A 13,755-nucleotide genomic window follows, 5' to 3' on the forward strand; every position below is an offset into this window, starting at 1 on the left:
TGTTAAAACACAGAGCTGAGATTCAATTTAACTTAAATGATATTAACTAAATATAGTGGATAAGATGGCTCTCTAGTCACATGACTTCCCATACATTAAAAATGTCATTTTGGTATTAGCTTTTGTGGGGTGAGGGCTGGGCCAAAGTGTTCAGGATTCCTTGAACTTGCGTAGATTCCGCCTTGCTCTTTCAAATGCCCAGGTTGCCTTGGCACATCAAAAGGAACTCTTCCTGAAGATCAGATTCCATCCAGTGGAACAAAGCGCTAACGTGCAGACGAAGCAGCCACTGAAGTATCTGACTCGGAAGCAAGTAGGACGATGGGCTGCTGTGGCCACCCTTCCTGTTATGTATTGGATACATATACTGTGTTTCCCTGAAAATAAGACCCTGCCTTATATTTTTTTGAACCCTGAAATAAGCGCTTGGCCTTATTGCCATGTGCTCAAAAGCTCGGTTGGGCTGATTATCAGGGGATGTCTTTTTTGGGGGGAAACAGGGTAGTTGTGTTAAGCCCTGCTAACCTTTAGATGACCCTAAGTGTTAACTTCAACTGTTTTGGAGGGAAACTTAGAACATTCATATTTGGGTGGGCTTTTTCAAGTATTATGATTGGTTGAGGCCCTGTGGGCCCAGAGTATAATTTTTTTTTTTAATTTGATTTATATGCCGCCCTTCTCCGGAGACTCAGGGCGGCTTACAATGTGCTCAGCAATAGCCTTCATCCTTTTGTATATTTATACAAAGTCAGCTTATTGCCCCCACAACTGGGTCCTCAATTTACCTACTTTAGAAAGGATGGAAGGCTGGGTCAACCTTGAATTTGCCTGTTGTTCAGCAGTTCCAGTTGAGTCAATAAATGCTGTTGTATCTATGCTGTCTGTTCTTGCCTACCACAGCCCACAACATAATACTTCCCATCTTGCATGGCTGCAGAGGGCTTCAAATCCCTCTGCCAGCTTTGCCCCCAGTATGCCCCTGGGAACACCAAGACCAGCTAGGAGGAACAGGATTTATGTTGCATACTTAAAAACCACACTGCTTGGAAAGGAAGAAGAAGAAGGAGGAGGAGAAACCAGACTTCAGGGCAGAATATGCAAGAGGCAGGCCGGCCATTGACAAAAAAAAGGAAGAGGTGAGGCAGAAGAGGACAAGGCAGGGCTCTGCTGGGAGGGGTCCACCCCCCCCCTTGTGATGAAGGACTGGCACAGCTTACATGATGCTTGCTGGAGTGAAGACGGGGGCAACACACAGAGTGTCTGTGATCTCCCAGCCACAGGAGAGGGGGGCACACGTGCTCTCCCGCTCCTCTTCTTCCGGATACAGTGATTTCCCCTGGAGGAGCTGGACGGCTTCCCTGCAGGAGAAAGGAGCCAACGGGGGTGAGATCTCCAGCTGTGAGGGGGCTGAGTTTAGAGAGCCTGCTCTGCGGAAAGTGGCAGAGGCCTGACCTCTCCTTGAAGCCTTAGATGAGCCTTCCCAACGGGGTGTAGTCGGGCGGGTGAGATTCTTGTAACAGAGGGGACAAACAAGGAAGCTTTTGCTCGAGACTCTTCACAAAAGCCTTTCTAGTTGCTTACACCTGGCATCAACTCAGCACCTGGAAGTGGGCCAAGTGGTCACGGGGCCAGGGGACCCTTCCCACCCTGGGACTCAACAGGCGTTTAAAATATCAGGTTGCAGCAGTCTCGGCCTAAGAGGTGGATCAGATCAGAGACGGACTCTAGAACTCCATTTTACTGGGACAGGAACAGAACCCTGCTTGGTGGTTTTGGTTGGTTTGTTTCCCTTCTCCTCTCCTCTCCTCCCCCTTCAGGGAGTTGGCATGGAGGAAAGCCAGCCTGAGCCTCTTCCCGATGCTTTCTCTCCTGTTGGACTCCATGCAGGCTTCTGCGCCTGTTGTGTACACGGCTTCTCTATCTGGTTTCTCCCAGCCATCTCTTGGGCTCCCTGCAAGGAGCCTGTAATTCTTCTGTATTTTTAAACAACAGGGGAGTGATTCTAGTATTGCAAGAATGCTCTCATTATTTCAGCATTCTGTGCGATCACCCTGTAACAAAAGTGGCTCTAGCAATTTCAGGGCCAGAGCAAGATCCAGGCCAGGGTTTTCTGGTCCCTGGAGGCTTCTATTTCATAATTGGCAGCTTTGTGGGGTGGAAATGCAGGTCCTCCTCCCCCTTTCCTTCCACTCTGAAAACCGTCTTACCAGGCCACTCTGGACATAGCGTAGTAAATTGGCGTTGACGGAGATCCCTGGAAAGAGGAGGGAGCCAGCACAGTGTGGGCCCCCATGTTCTCAAAGATCAGCCAGTCCCCGACCTGCAGCTCAGGCAGTTCCAGGCCATCTGCAATTCGGTCCAACCCATCCCCAGTTGGTCCCCAGAAGCTGCTGTTGTGCAAAGGGAGATCTGGTGGGGGTTTCTGCAAAGACGAGAAAAGAACTGTAACCAGCCAGGTCTTCCGGGATCCTCACAGCTACAGTTCAAGATGATCTTTAAGATGACTTTCTCAAGACTGCATAGCAGTGGTGGCGAACCTTTTACTCACCGAGTACCGAACTGGTACACGCTTCGCACGCGTGCTCTCTGTGCTAATGCGCGGCTCCTCCCCTGTGTGCTGCATGCGCAACTACACTATCTGCGCATGCGTGCAGTTTTTGTGTGGCTCTCCCATGCACAATCGCACCATCTGTGCAAGCACGTGGTTTTGCCCACGCAATGCATGTGCATGAATGCTGTCTACACGTGTGCTGCATGCAAGTACATGTGCAAGAGAGCTCCAAAGACCAGCTGGGTCCCCTGAATTGTGCACATGCGCACTAGAGGCCCAAACATCAGCTGGGGGGAGGGTGCATGTGCAGCTGCAAGTGCCTGGAAAGAGGACTCTGTGTGCACCTTGGGCACACGTGTCATAGATTCGCCATCACAGCTGTATAGCAATGATCTAGAGATAGTCCTCGATTTACGACCACAACTGAGTCCAGAATTTCCAGTGCTGAACAAGATCGTTGTTAAGTAAGCTTTGTAAAATCTTTCTTGCCACAGTTATGAAGTGAATCACCGCATCTCTTGTTAAGTGAATCCGCCTTCTCCCATTGTCTTTGCTTCTCAGAAGGTCGCAGAAGGGGATCACGTGACCCCGGGATACTGCGACCGTCATAAATAGGAGTCAGTTGCCAAAGGTCCGAATTTTGATCACATGATCACGTGCTGCAATGGTTGTAAGTGTGAAAAACAGTCGTCACTTTTTTCAGTACCATTGCAACTTTGAATGGTTACTAAACAAATAGTTGTAAGTCAAGGACTATTGTATTCTGAGACATTTTATAAATTCTCAGAATCCTAAATCCTATTTGCAGAAATTTTATATATTCTTAGACATTCAGAATGTCTATGGCAGACAATTTTCAGTATTGTAATGTTAGCTACTATCCCTTTGGATGCCAATCAAGGCAGAGCCTTCCAAAATAGAGTTCAGATTCCAGGGGGATCCCCACTCATTTTATCCCCACAAGCGCAACTTGAAGAAAGAGAGAGGGCCCAAAGTCACCCGCTGACTTCCATGGTTGTGGGTGGAACTGAACCGACGCCTCTTTGATCCCAGCCCCACGTCCTCCCCAGAACACTAGGCTGGACAGTGGGGAAATCCTCTGCTGATTGCCACCGGTTTGCTGCCCACACATGCGTGGTGCATGCCAGATGTGTGCCATGTGCGTGCATGTGCAGTGCGTCCCAGATGTACACTGCGTGCACACCCATGCACAGTCCACACCAAATGCGCACTTGGATTTCCTGCTTTTTAAAAAACTTTTTAAAGCATAACTACCGGAGAACCGGTACTTAAAAATGCTTTAAAAGTAAAAAAAAAAAGTTCCGAAGATCAGCTGAGCGATGCGCAATCATCAGAACCTTTTTTTTATTTTTTAAATAAGGCTGGCTTCCTTATGTGACCTGCACTGTACCGAAAGCACAGGCCACTGACCTGCTGGCACACAGTCAGAAGAGAGAAGGAAATGGGGTGTCACTCAAAGCCCAGAAGGGGGAAGCCACCGCCACCACTGGGGAAGGCAAGACACAGGGAGGGAGAGCATCCAAGCGGGAGGGAACCGGACTGCAGGTCCTTCTCTGGTGCTTTGGCACTCGGGCTCCCCTTCGCTGAGAAGAGGAGGGATTTCTGTCCCTTGCTGAGTCGTGGACCTCTCCTTACCTTAGGCAGGATGGGGATGGGGCAGATGTTGCTGAAGATGACCGAGCCAAGAGAGCCGTAGACGCCATCGTTAATATGGTAGACAAAGCTCTTCTTGCCCTCAGCGTCTTCCTCTGAGGAGACCAAATGGCAGGCACAGTCAGGGAGGCCTTGGGAGATGGAGGATGGGAAGCCCCTGGCCTGGTTTGTTCTGCAAGATTGGTGGGTGGCTTCATCTTGAGATGCAGGCCCTCCCACTTGTGGGAACCTGGACATCCAGCCCTCCCACCCTGTGGGGAGGAGGATTGAATGTCAGGGTGCCCATTCAGAATTGCACTTCCCTGCCCAGCCAGAATTGGGCAACCATTTGGGTGGATGTGGGGAGGTTGCTATGCTCCAAAAGAGAGAAGCAGCAGCCCCTCCATTACAAGACCTTGCACTTATGCCTTTTTGGCATCAATTGTACCCAGGGTCATTTCTTCCTCCGCTGGGATTATTGTTCTCCACATGGAACTGACTTGGAAGCTGCAGCTGATCCAGAATGTAGTTGAGCTGGTAGTCACAGACATGCAAAAGTGCCCATGCCTGGCTTTAGCCTAAGCCAGATCAAGTGGGCACTGGGCTAGGGTGCCAATTTGGCCCCTCCTTTCCAAAACAAAGGCCACAAGTAGGTAAAGTAGGTAAAACGCACAGGTTATATGCAGCCCTCTTGGCTCCTATGAATTCGGCCTGCACCCACCAGAGCCAGCACATTCCCACTCTCTCCTGTCAAGCAGGGCCATGGAGCGTGGCACCTCTGTCACGGTGCCTGGTCAGTGAAGCAGTTTATGCCCCATATTTGGATAATCCCTGTCCTGTTGTCCCTTCTGAAAGGCCGTGGGTGTTGGGCCAGGGCGCTCAGTGAATCCGACGTTGAGCAACAGTCAAGAGGTGTTTTGGGGAAATGAACTCAATCGCTACGTTCTGTTCTGAGGTTGATGGTTTCATGGTTTTTAAACTTGACTTGTTTTGAATTGGGCCACTTAATTGAATAAATAAATAAAATAAACTCTAGGTTTGCAAAGCAGCTCCTGGTAGGGCTGAGTTTCCGTTGGGTTTAGAATGGGATGGATGGAGAGGCTTCTTGATTCCCAGCTGGTCATTTCCAGCCAGGCTCCAAGAGAGGCAAAGCTAGGCAGTCCAAGGAAGGACAGGTGTGGCCCTGGGTCAAATTAGGGGCAGCGTGTCCATCCAGGATGTGGCTTGTTTCTCCTAGCCTTGGGTATTCTATGCCCCCAGTTGCTGGCTGTAAACCAGGATGGAGGGTCCCTGGGAGGGAGAAAGCCCACCTGGGCACTCTGAACCTACCGTCTGAGCCCAGCTGATCCAGAGGAACTTCCTTCTTGGCGATGATGTTAACCACCAAGGTAAAGGCCGAATGCACATAGTAGCGCCCCAGCTCGGCAAGGATCTCAACCCCACAGCCTTCAGGGAAGTAGAGGTCCAAGGCAGAGTTGATCACAGCTGCTGTCTGGAAGAGTCCGGTGGGTAGGTGGGAGGGAGAAGAGAGGAAACGTCACCATTATACACATGGGCACCCAAAGTCCTGCTTGGACTTTGCAGCTGTTGGGAAAAGAGGCAGCTGGGGCCAGAAGGGCTGCAGACAGTCAGACACCTTTTGGTTGGTTGGTTTTCATAGCAGCATATAGCAAGTAACCTGGGAGGAGGCAAGTACCTAAGTAGGATGTCGGTCTGGCACAAAGCATGGAAGCCCTTCCATGCACTGCAAGGACCTAGTGACTAGTCCTTCCTTCCTTCCTTCCTTCCTTCCTTCCTTCCTTCCTTCCTTCCTTCCTTCCTTCCTTCCTCCCTCCCTCCCTCCCTCCCTCCCTCCCTCCCTCCCTCCTCTACCCACCCACCCACCCACCCACTCTATCTATCTATCTATCTATCTATCTATCTATCTATCTATCTATCTATCTATCTACCTACCTACCTACCTATTTCTGATCTAATCTTGCCCTCTCCCAGCCCACTGTTGATTCTTAAAGAGAAACATTCACCCAATAACTCTGCAAAGGATCTCATCCCATTTCAAATAGTCCTGATCATGGCTGAGAGTCTTAGTATGGCAGGAAGTGGGCCTGGCTAGTCTAGTGAAGAGAAGGACCAGGGGAGACATGATAGCAGTCTTCCAATATTGGAGGGGCTGCCACAGAGAGGACGGGGTCAAGCTATTTTCCAAAATACCTGAAGGCCAGATAAGGAACAATGGATGGAAACTGACCAAAGAGAGATTCAACCTAGAAATAAGGAGAAATTTTCTGACAGCGAGAGCCATCAACCCATGGAACAGAAGTTGCCTTCGAAAGTTGTGGGAGCTTCATCACTGGAGGCTTTCAAGAAGAGATTGGACTGCCATCTCTCAGAAATGGTGTAGGGACTCCTGCTTGGGCGGGGGGCTGGACTAGACAACCTCCAAGGTCCCTTCCAACTCTGTTAATCTGTATTTATTTATAACTGAGCCAAGCCTGCAGGCTGAGCAGCACAGCAGAAAACCCCTTGAAAGTAAAGTTTAGCCTGAGAGGCTCACTGGAGATCCCTATAGAACCCTGGTTGTGCCGGAAGACAGCGCCACCTATGGGATGTGTTTAGTGACTGAAATGTCGTCAATCACCTGCAAGACAGAAAACTGATGCAGAGCAAATCTGGGCCTCTTGGAAGAATTGTGTCAATGCTGGGTATGAATGTTTGTAGAATTGCTGGAAGGTTCTCAAACCTCTGGACTGCAGAGGAAGTGAGAAGCAACAAGCAGATATTTGAGTGTGCCACCTACTTGAGCCATGCCCTTCAGCGAATATTTTGATTTTTTTTCCACACACCATTCAATTCTTGACTCAACGGAAATTAGAGTGTGGCCGCCCACATCAAGGGCCCAGAGTATTCCTGGCTGGCTGAGAGGTCTTTGGAGCCCTCAATGTGCTCCCAAAGCAAGATTCAAGCATGAGGACTCCTACCTCTTCAAAGTGCCTCCTAGACTCTTCAGCACTGGGAAGTCCTCCTCCAATGTCCAGGAGATGTATCTTGTAGCCTAGCTCTGCACCCATTTCCACGACCAGGCGAGCGTCTGCTATGGATTGGGCGAAGATCTGAGGGTCAATGCAGCTGCTTCCAATGTGAAAGCTAGAACGGAAAGCAGATGAATTACCTGTGAACACTTATATCTAGAAGACTTACTCAGTGAAATTGTGGGGCGCACTGCTAAAACTGCCCTCTGCCTGACTGGGAGCAACTTCTATGGGTCACCACCCAGATATTGCTTGCTCCCAGGTAATTCGGGTCCCCACCCCAGTCTCATCCATGGTTTTCTTTCTTTGGTCAGAGAAAAGCACTATGGAACACTGTCCTCCCATGTCTCCTCCTGAGTATTCCACTCTATATGCCCCCTTCAACACAGAGGCTTCACGGTGGGTGCTGTTAGGTGTTTCTGGGTGCTGCCCTGGGCTCAGTCTTTTAAGCAGGTATTGCTAGTCCAACGACCCAAGGCACCGAGACCTCCAGCAAAAGGTGAAGGAAGAGGGGCCACTAAGAAAGTGCACAGAGGAGGGACCAGGGAGAGTTGGCAACTGGCACGAGAAAATGATCTCTGCCCCTACCTGATGCCCACCACCTCGATGTTCATCTGCTTGGCAATCTCGAGGAGATGTCGGCAGGTTTTAAGGGTAGCACCAAATTTCACACTCAGATGATTGGCACATCTGGAGTCATCAGTGGCCAGCTGCAGAATCATTCTGGGGAATGGGAAGAACAGGTTTCTTTGGTTACAGTTAACAACTGTGCTTTACCTTCTATTTTCATGATGCAACTATGCATCCTGAGGTCATTGTGCACATATGCAAATGACACGGATAAGGTCATTTTTAAATGATGCACACAATCTCTCCCTCTCTCATGCAAACAAATAAACACTGTCAGCCCTCCGAGGCAATCAAACTAGGAAACCAAAGTCATGCAAGCTGATATTATGTTTATTATCAGGTTATAGTCACAGAATCTTGCAAGTCTAAATGCGCTCTTCCTCCTCCCTCCTTATCTTCGTGAGATCTAGGGAGGGTCTTCTCTGAGATGCTGCCTCAGACTACAATTCTGCCCTGGACTCAGATGTCTTTTATCTGACCGTTGTCTTGGCTGCGGCTCTTCCTCCTGTCCCGCAAGGTCATTCCTCCTGCTCATTACACACATAACTTTTCTTCAACTACTGTTTATTGCAAAAGAATCTGACTGTTGGCTGGATTTGCGGAACGCACTAAAACCAGGGAGGTCCTGGGGGTAACATTCAATATTTTAAGAGCAAGAAAATGGTTGCTGTGGAACCAGTCAGGACGTCTTTCGTTTATTGAAGAGCAGTAGAAGTAGTGAGGTTGCTTCGTTCCACCCAAAGGACTCACAAATGAACAGACTCCTAAGACAGCCTGTTCCACTGCTGAGCAGCTCTTCCTCTTAGGAGAATTCCCCCCATTGTCCAACTGACATTTCTTTCCTCGTAATTTGAGAGGTTGTTTCTTGTCTTCTCCAGCAACTCTGAAAATTCAGAGAGCAGGCAGGAGAAGTTGCTGCAGGTCTGGCAGGACCCTGGAAGGGGGCTTTTTCTCCTGTACCTCCCCACCCCCACCCCACCCTCTGGAATCTCATTACACACACACACACACACACACACACACACACACACACGAACACAAGATCTTAAAGACCTTTTGCCATCAAGCCTGGGGCCCTAATGGTGTGGATAAGCCTGTTTATCAGTTACCTTAATTGAGATGATTATTAGTGCTGTTGTGGGTTGGTTTTTCAATGGCTATCTATGTTATTTATTATGTTATTCATGGTTTTAATTCTGTTTTTCATGGCCCAAAGTCATGTACTCGAGATGGGCAGCCATATCAATTTAAACAATAAATACTGTAAAATTCTTCCATGTATTCTTCCATGTGACAATTTGTCAAAAATTTGAAGGCAGATATATCTATTTCCAAAGGTGCTTTTTCAAGAGGTAACTGGACTGTCTGGTTTTTCTTTGAAGACGTGTCATTTCTCATCCAAGAAGTTTCTTCAACTCTAGCTGGATGGTGGGGAATGGAAGAATTCATACTTCCATTATGCTTCTACAGCAGTGATGGCAAACCTTTTCGGCACCAAGTGCCCAAACTGGAATGCACGCTGGCCAGAGAGAGGGCGCAGTAACACGATTCTATAGTATAAATCCTTCCATTCTGCACCATCCAGTCAGAGCTGAAGAAGCTTCTTGGGTGAGAAGTGAAACATCTTCAAAGAAAAACCAGAAAGTCCAGTTGCCTCTTGAAAAAAGCACCTTTGGGACAACCATGACCTGGATGATTGAGAATCTCCATAGACATACCTACTTCCACTTTTTTTCTCTAGGCTAGCCATGCCTCTTTTCTCCAATCGCTCCTATTAGATTCTTTATCACCTTGGTTGCTTAACCCAAAAAACGAATCCAGTCAACTGAAGTTCCTAGTAACAACCATCTCCAGATGGGCACTGAAATTTTATTATCATCACACATTTACCAGTAACTTAGCTGGTTAAAGCCTTGAAGCTACATTCACATTATAATGCTAAATTGGATTAGTTTTAATGTTGCTTAGTATTTTTCTGGTTTGGTGTGTTTTGCAAATCCAGCTTTAGTTTACTGTTGATGGAAAGCATGTGTGAACCTTGAATGGGTAATTCAGTAATGAAGTTACACATGTGCAAACCCAGCCAGAAAATCTCTCTTCTGATTTAATTCTGAATTTTATTCACTGATTTAATTTGCTGATGAATGTGCACCTTTCCAAGTTGTGCTGAGGTGACCTGCTGGTCCATCAATTGGTCAACCATATTTAATGTTGTTAATGTTATCAGCCCAAATTATGGTGGTTTAGTGCATGGTGCTGCCCCCAGAATACAGGCTGAGCTACCCCTGGACCCTGGAAAGCCAGTTTGCAAATGCAGAATCTTCCCAGCACTTCCTCATCGGTCCCAACTTGAGCAGGAGACAATGGGATTCCAGAGAGGAAACAAGTACGGGGAAGAATGAATTGCTGCATATTTGTAATCGTTCACACTATATCAAAAGACAGAGGAAGAAAATTGAGTTTTACTGTGAGAATTTCAAAATATGGTATGGGTTCTCCTGCTTGAGCAAGGGGCTGGACTAGAAGACCTCCAAGGTCCCTTCCAGCTCTATTCTACTCTAATCAAATACCTGGTTGTGTTGACACATGATACCCCCCCCCCCGTGGCTAACTAAACCCTGGTTTAGTTAATTTATCCAGTTACCTATATGCTGTTACCTATATTCAGTGGCAAAGATGGCCTAATGCCCTAAGACAGTAACTAATCTTTCCATTTGGGGCTTCAGTGCTCCTGGCTCTATCTAATTCCCTGTATCTTTTCCACTGCTTTTCCTTGAACTGAACAGAAAATGAAACACATTTTGAAGAGACTATTTGTAGAACGCTCCCAGCTTCTTTAAAGCCAGCCAGGAGGAATAAAGCCTCTTCTCTCCTACCAGAAACTCTTTCTAGGAGGCCAACAGCTCTTGAGGTCTTCTTGTTTGGTACCCAGTTATGACTGACAAGATTTCTCCCCCTTTTTTTGTAGCTGCTTGTTCCTGAACAATGTGTGCAGGTGCCGCTGGCCTACCTGGCAGACGGGTACCTCCGCGCTACTTTCCCAAGCTCCACTTCATTGTCAAAAGTCATCAGCTGCACCCCTTGGCTGGCCGCATATCGGATCAGGGAGCCCTGCTTGCAGGCGCCGGCACAGATGACCCTCTCCGGTGGAACTCCAGCACTCTTCACCAGGGCCATCTCTGTCTGGGGGGTGACAACCAGAGAAGGTAAAGGGACTTGGTCACCTAAGCCTGGGGCAGGGGGTGATGGGGCCATACCTAGACCAGGCACTGACCCCCAAACTCCTGCATCCTGTGAAACCCCACTGGAGAGAGGCAGTCGTCAAGGATTCAAGTCACCCTGCCTGATACGCTAACCTTAAGGGGCCAAAGGTCCAGAAAGCCAATGGTGGGCTTGAGAGCCAAACGCCCATGGAACTTTGTTTTTCTTTCTTGTTGTTCTCACTGCACGTGTTTCCTTGTGGGAAGTCCCTTGGCTTGCTCAGCTCTATTATCCACCCAAATGGGGCTAGCATGGGCACTTAATAAATGGGGCAGCTGTTACTCACTTAACTACCATGATAAAAAGGTCAAAAAATCAGGCACGGCCCACTTAAAACCACCACCTTGCTCAGCAATGGAAAGTCTGATCCCAGTTGCAGTCATAAGTCGAGGAATATCTGTAATGCCTTCCAGTCAGGGTCACTTTGCAGGTAGAAACTGGTCCCTCCTTGTTTATGATGAGCCTCTTCCCCAATCAGCAGATCTGATAATACTAATTGATTGAATTCAGTCTGTCTAATATCTGTGTATATTTACCCATGCAGTATGACTGAAATATTATTATCCTTGTTATCTTCTCTATTCCTTCTCTTACTGGAATTATGATTATGATTATGATTATTCTGCTGCTTTGCATGTACACTAAGAGCTTCTGCACCAGAGACGAATTGTTTGTGTGTGTAATCACACTTTGCCAATTCAATTCGACTTCCATCTTAATTACCATCAGGGTTTTTTCTGCCTTCCGAGGCCTTTCTTGGCACACTGATCTTTCAACCCTTTTAAAAAAAATATTACATACATCTCACTGATGCGTATTGATCCTGAACCTTTTCTTAAAGGAAACATTTCAGGCATAGTTTGCAAAACCTTTGAGTTTGCCATTAAGTGAATCACATGAATCCAGCTGCCCCGTTTACTTTGTGACAAATGGTCATCAGGTGATCCTGGGGCCCTGCGGCCATCATAAATACATGCTGGCTGCCAAGCACCCAAGGTCTGATCTTGTGACTGTGAGGATGCCGTGAGCATTGTAAGTGGGAGGACTGGGTCTGCTCTATATGTTACATGTTTCAGCGCTGTTGTAATCTCGAACAGTTGCTAAATGAATGGTTATAAACCGAGGACTGGCAGCAGCCAGCCTGTCTTATCAAGATCCCTGGCAGGATGAGACTAACGTTCACATCTGCTTTTCTTTCCGTGTACATAAGTGTTGATCCGGTGCAAGAGAGCTCCACAACTCTGGGGGGTCCTGCCTGGGCTGGAAAGGGCAACAGCACCCTCTTTCCTTTTCTGTGGGGCACCCAGAGGACGTCCAAAGGGGCTTCTTTTGAAAAGGCAACTGAACTTCCTTTGTTTTTCCTTGAAGACATTTCGCTTCTCAAACAGGAAGCTTCTTCAGTCGGGGTTCCTGGGTTCGTGTGGTTCAGTGTGACTGCAACACTGCCTCTGGGCCTTTTTGCCTGCACCCTGCAGAGCCCCCCCCCCCGCCCCCATGTTTCCAGGGACCATCCCACCCCACCTTGTTGGTGCAGCTGAATCCGGCCCCCAGCCCTGCCAGCATCTGTACCACGCCCCTGCTGCTGTTGCACTTCAAGGGATAGACGGGCTTGACCCGTGGCAGGGCCTTGAGGAGACGCACGTGTTTCTTCACCACATCCTCGAGATTTGCCACAAAAAAGGCTTCTCGGCTACCCTGGAGAGGAAGAAGCACAATCAGCACCAATGCACACTGATCTCTTTTGCACCCAGCTCTCCCGGGCCCTCCCCACCTCCGTAAAGATTGGAGTCGTGGTACTTCCCTTCAGACACCATATCCCCCATGTCCCCGGACAGCTCCAGATGGATGTTAGTTTGGTCATCATGGCCTGTCTTGGGAGTCTCACAAGTTAGTTGCAAACACAAGCAGAAGACTGTCCTTCCACTTTTGGGAGGGGGGGGTTCACTAACTTTGGCTGCACAGATTCTACAATGGAAGAGCTGAATTCTGTGCACATTGTGGAGTCTTATCAAAGGATAAGATTCCAAATGGCTCAGGCACACTTGCCAATGGGCAGTCCACACCCTGGAATGATATACACCTCTCCTCCACACACACACACACACTCCCTCCATCCTCAGTGCCTGGAAAGCCAAACGCCTTGGTCCTCACCGTCTGGGCAACCTTGAGGAGGAGGCTCTCCAGGAGATCCCTAGTGGTGAAGCCCTCCTCCACCATCATGACATCCGATTCATCCAGGTACCTGGTCATTGTTACCACCAAAGGAGGATCTTTCTTTGAAAGCCTCCGTCAGTAGGGGGGATAGTTTTTAAGTATGCAACACACTGTGGAGGGAAAGAGACAACATCAGGAAGCTCCTTCTCGATCATCTGCGATGGCAAACAGCTACTTCACAGCAGTGGTTCTTCTGCCAGGTGCTGGATGGTTTAAGCAGGAAGATTAGAAAAGGTTCCCCTTCCTGAACCTGGCAGGAGATCACTAAGGCTCCTGGATCTCTTTCTCCAACCTACCTGATGCACAGGATGGCAAAATATTTCAGGTTGGAAAAGGTGTCCATAAAGTCTGAAGATCTATTGGCCAACTATTATGCTGAGAGTTTTTGAAAGCTTATACCTTTTAATAAAATTAGTT

The 13,755-nt window shown here is 48.2% G+C and overlaps 1 protein-coding gene across 4 annotated transcripts; it reads right to left on the reverse strand.

The window, feature by feature from the left end:
- Nucleotides 1-1,213: 1,213 nt before the first annotated feature.
- AZIN2 (antizyme inhibitor 2) lies at nt 1,214-13,374 on the reverse strand. Of its 4 annotated transcripts, none has more exons than XM_070949242.1 (9): nt 13,276-13,374; nt 12,646-12,819; nt 10,874-11,046; nt 7,822-7,956; nt 7,183-7,348; nt 5,534-5,696; nt 4,208-4,320; nt 2,208-2,422; nt 1,214-1,358 (listed from the first exon to the last, which is right to left on the reverse strand). In XM_070949242.1, exons 1-9 carry the CDS (start codon nt 13,372-13,374, stop codon nt 1,214-1,216), a joined length of 1,383 nt encoding a protein of 460 aa, XP_070805343.1. The 4 variants fall into 4 exon arrangements, with proteins under 4 accessions (XP_070805343.1, XP_070805341.1, XP_070805342.1 ...); XM_070949240.1 differs by having other exon boundaries at nt 12,646-12,814; nt 13,262-13,374; XM_070949241.1 differs by having other exon boundaries at nt 12,646-12,806; nt 13,257-13,374.
- Between the last annotated feature and the right edge of the window lie 381 nt (nt 13,375-13,755).

This window comes from Pituophis catenifer, unplaced genomic scaffold, assembly GCF_029215685.1.
Source record: "Pituophis catenifer annectens isolate HBS135680 unplaced genomic scaffold, rPitCat1.0.hap2 SCAF_9, whole genome shotgun sequence".
In the NCBI taxonomy this organism is placed as follows: domain Eukaryota; kingdom Metazoa; phylum Chordata; class Lepidosauria; order Squamata; family Colubridae; genus Pituophis; species Pituophis catenifer.